The sequence below is a fragment of the Fukomys damarensis genome, unplaced genomic scaffold, assembly GCF_012274545.1.
Source record: "Fukomys damarensis isolate Sample0158 unplaced genomic scaffold, DMR_v1.0_HiC HiC_scaffold_24, whole genome shotgun sequence".
Classification (NCBI taxonomy): domain Eukaryota; kingdom Metazoa; phylum Chordata; class Mammalia; order Rodentia; family Bathyergidae; genus Fukomys; species Fukomys damarensis.
The window spans coordinates 6,972,170-6,976,417 of record NW_022900936.1 but is presented as its reverse complement, the minus strand read 5'-3'; the positions used below and the strand labels follow the sequence as shown (position 1 = coordinate 6,976,417).

At 60.2% G+C, this 4,248-nt stretch overlaps 1 protein-coding gene across 1 annotated transcript in view; it reads left to right on the top strand.

Moving 5' to 3' along the window:
- The first annotated feature begins 849 nt into the window (after positions 1 to 849).
- The window catches only part of Sim2 (SIM bHLH transcription factor 2), a 43,351-nt gene continuing 39,952 nt past the window's right edge, over positions 850 to 4,248 (top strand). The window contains exons 1-4 of the mRNA XM_010636612.1: positions 850 to 877; positions 2,323 to 2,393; positions 2,702 to 2,767; positions 2,860 to 3,352. Coding sequence (XP_010634914.1) covers positions 850 to 877; positions 2,323 to 2,393; positions 2,702 to 2,767; positions 2,860 to 3,352 — 658 coding nt within the window. The remainder of the gene's footprint in view (positions 878 to 2,322; positions 2,394 to 2,701; positions 2,768 to 2,859; positions 3,353 to 4,248) is intronic.

The following is a 4,248-nucleotide window of genomic DNA, read 5'->3' as shown; positions in this document are numbered from 1 at the left end:
GGTGGGACACCCGAGTTCTTCCCAGAGAATCCCTTCCCGAGCCCCTTGCGCGGAAATCACGAGACCTCTGGGGATGGGAACCCGACCCTCCCGAAGCCCGACCCTCCTGAAGCCCGAGTGCGGCCTCGACCCCCGGGCGCCTATCTGGCTCCGCTGTCCCGGGACCTCGGTCCGGCTCGTGCGCACCCCGCAGTGCGAGCTTCGGCTCCACCCTTCTCTTCCCCGGAGGGAGGGACAAGCTCCTTCCCGCCTAGGCTCACCCCGCCCGGAAGCCCACCTTCCGCACTGCCCTGGACGAGAAAAGAGAAAAATAAAATTGGGAGCCCGCGCCAAGCGGAAAGATGAGCGCACCCGGGCACGGCGCTCGGTCACTTTCTCCACTTCAACCTGGAATAAATCAGCGTGCCTGTGCCTACAGATTTGTTTAGAACAGGGGGGCATTTTTACTTTGCAAATAGCTCCCCTAGATCAAACGAAACGAGTCAGGGTCCCGAGTCGTGCTCAGCCCCTTGTTAAGCTCACACCGTCATCTGCTGGGGGAGTTAAGCTCATCGCGGTCGCGTTGCCTTTGAAGCCCAGAAATACTCAGTTCGGGTGGATGGGTTTTGCTCCGGTTCTTACACGGAATTTGGGGGGCTGGCGTTTTCTGAAGGACTCCGGCGACGTCATTAACGAGCTGATCCGTTTGCAGATTTGCGGGGCTGCGGGAGTGACTGATGTAGCCGCTGAGGAATTTCGGTAGGCACCACGCTCGGACTTCTCCAGCCCCGCGCCTCCACACGCGACTCTGGCTCCCCGGAAGCCGTGGGGAGCATTTCCAGAAGGAAGGAGGGTTTCGAACGGAAGCCGATGGACGGCATCGCCCCGATCCGGGATCGTAAGGCGCACCGGCGCAGAGGGCTGGGGAGAAAGTGGGGTAGGGGTCCCCGCAGCCTGTGCACGGGAGACTCCCGCCTGGAGCCCCAGCAGCTTTCTGAAGGCCTGGCCTCATCTCCGAAACGGGCGAGAGAGCGGCCAGGCTTAGGACGGGAAGGAAGCCCTCCCGTGTAAAATCGAAACAATCCCGTGGCCACCATTTACTGAAAGGAAACGAAACAAAGTGCAGCTTCTGTGGCTCCCCGTGGTCCCCTCTCAGGAACTTTGCTAATCGCTGCAATTAATTACCAGTGACACAAACGGTTTTCGTTCCCCTAAATGCAAGGCCTTGAGAGAGGGTGAGAAGTAGGTAGCAACTATTGCCATCACTAAAAGCATCTGCTGCTCCCTGGACCCCCAACAACCAAGTCCCAGGGGGAAGACCGTGGGGCACCCTTCCAGGAGGCATGGGGAGGGGGATCCCCAGTTCTGGGAGGCTGCCCCCTCTTCCATTTGATGGGGGTTACCACCCTGGCTCTAACTCCAGACTCTGCTGGGATGGGTTCCTGGACCCAGGAAGGCAATGTCATGCGATAATCAGGCAAGCTCCAATTTAAAAATACAAACTTTCTTCAAAGAAGTAACGTGCCAGGAAAGAAGCAACAGTGTTAAAAACAAAACCAAGGGGCCGAGGTGGGACGGTGATTTGAGATTGTTCTCTGGTCCTTTCTGGGAGTAGTAATGACCCCTGGGAAAGCTGAGGACATCTCACAGGCTTACACACCAAAAGGAGTGCAAACTGGAGGTCTTCTTTCCATATCTCAGAAGACAGAAAAGACTCCCAGCCGCAAAAGTCTTATCTATGAACTGGGAGCGAACGCAGGTTTCTGGGAAACCACATGGTACCAGTTGCCCAGGTGAGCAGCAGTCTCTGATATGCTTGGTTCTGCTCGCTCGCTCACTCAGGCTGAAGTTTGCTGGAACTGCAGACCCTCGGGGATTGAGGGATCCTCCCCTCCTCCACATGCTCCGTGACTGGGTGTGTGAGGTCCTTCAGCTACCCACAGCCCCTCCGAGCCCGTGGGAGTGGGGCACCTTGATTTCCTTCTTCTGGGGATGGGCCTCAGGTAGAAGGGCACCACCTGGGGAAGAATAGTCAGGGAGCAGCACCTGAGGTAGAAAACCCAAACAGATGTGGCGTCCCTCTGCACCCACCCCTTTCTTTCCTCTTGGGGCTGAATTTCCTCCAGATCAGTTTCCTAATGGAAAGTTTTTAAGAGGTGGGGTACTTGGGGTGTGACCGAGCACACAAAGATTGGGGTGGTGGTCACTGTGGCTCCCTGCAGTGTGCAGCACCCCTCTTTCTCCTGTAGCTGGGCGCAGGTGTCCTTGGCTTAAGACCCGGACTGGTGCTTAGCTTTGGCCCAAGCATTCGGCATACATCTGTATGTCTCCTTTCCACACCAGGAACTAGGGACTCAAAGCCGTCCCAACCCGAGGTCACTGCCAGTGTCCCAGGTCGCTCCAGTGAACGCTCGGTCAGTGCTTTTCCAATTTTAACGGCTTCTGACTTTCTCCTGTCTCCCACGCCAGTGGTGTCTTCTCTGTAGTGGCCCCGGGGCTCTGACTCGGATAGGAGAGGTCCAGGGGCGGCCTCACCCAGAGGTGAGGTTTTGTCTCTGTAGTCACACAGGCATCAGTATCCTTCTTACCTGGAAAAACCTGGGGCACTGGTGGCACTTCCGGTGGCACCCCTGGGGAAGCCAGGCCCTAGTCTTGTGGGGGGGGCGCTGTTAGGGGAAGGGGTCAGTTTGCTACCTGCTGCGCCCCACACCTACTGTCCCAGGGCCTTCAACACCCACTGCCTGTCCTGCAAACGCCAGAACAGCGGCAGCGCGTTGAAAACCGGATAGTGAGGGCTCAGGCGCGCTTTCCTGTAAAATCTGGGAAATTTCGTTTGAGAAAAGTTTCCGTTCTCACTACTAGGTAGCTCTCTCCACTTAGACATGTTTCTGCGATCTGGGTAATCCCTCTCAAGGTGGGGAGGAATTCTCCGGAGTCCATAAACGGAGGGGTGGGACAAGCGTTAAATCCTCCCGAAGCCTGGGAGGTGCTGGGGCGCACTCGGGCGCGAGGCCTGCGGAAGCCGTGGCAGGGACGGCCGCAGCCCCCGACTCGCTGCGAGCCTCTCGGCGCCGACCACGGCACCGCTGTGAGGGATTCCAGGCGCGAAGTGGGCCGGGGCGCAGGGTTTGGACACCGCGCACTCACTGCTGGAAACGGGGGACCTGGATTGCAGCACGAGCGGGAAGTGCAGCTCCTCCCGCGCAGCGTCGCGTTTTCCGAGATGCGTCCCTGATAGCCTCAGCCACGCTGTATATTTGGCAGGGACAGGCCGAGCCCGGATTTGTGCGCGCGCACTGCCCAGCCCACCGAGAGAATGCCCGCAACCTCCAATGCCCTCGAACTTCGGACCTTCCAAGGGTCCTCGGAAAAGGTCAGGAGCAACTGCTGCACGCAGCGGGGATCGAAAGCCCGGCCAGACTAGGGTGGGGAAGGGAGTAGGTACCTGGCCAGGGTCTGGAAGACAGGAGGGGATCAGCAGGCTCCTCCGGGCCCAGGGACGAAATGATGGCACCAAGAAGGAAAATATCTGCTCGTAGCTGCCCTGGTCCCTGTGTCCTCCTGCTGCTGCCGCGTCGTCCCGCAGCCTCCTACCCCTGTAACTCTACCGCCTTGGGCACAGGCCAAGAGATCCCGCAGGACCCCCATTTGCGGGCACGCCCCCGAGCCCCCCCCCCCGCCCCAGGTAGATCATCCCTCTGGAAAGCCCGAGGGCTCGGACTCCGGGAGGGGTGGGCCTTTGGAGCGCGCCGCTGCAGGGTGTGCAGGGAACGCTGGGCCCAAACCCATCCCGGGTTTCAGGACCCGGAAGGGACGGGGTCAGCGCAATGAGAAGACTCTGACCCTGACGGTCAGCGCCCCGAAACTCCCGGGCCCACCGACGGCCCCTAGGGACCCTGGTTCAGCGACTGTCCCCCTTGCAGCGTCCGCACAACGTGCGATTCCACGAAATTCTGGCTGCCAGAGCCGGACAGGGCAGGGGGCTCCGCTGCGGCCGACAGGCCTCGCGCTGCGCCCGGTGGCCGGGCTCTTCCCTCCGCCCGAACAACCCCGCGGCCTCCTGCCCAGCTCTGAAAGCGGCCAAGCCCTTTCACCCTGGTGTTTCACGAAGAGAAAAGCAGGAGGGTCACTTCTGGGCCTCGCATGCCGTTTGCTTGTGTAGGGGGCGCACGGGGATGGGGCGTCCTCCGGCCGCCTCCTTTCAGCTCAGGGCACTGAGAGGTGGGGCGGTGTGGGACCAGCGCCGGCTCCAAGGGTTCAGGCTTCGCG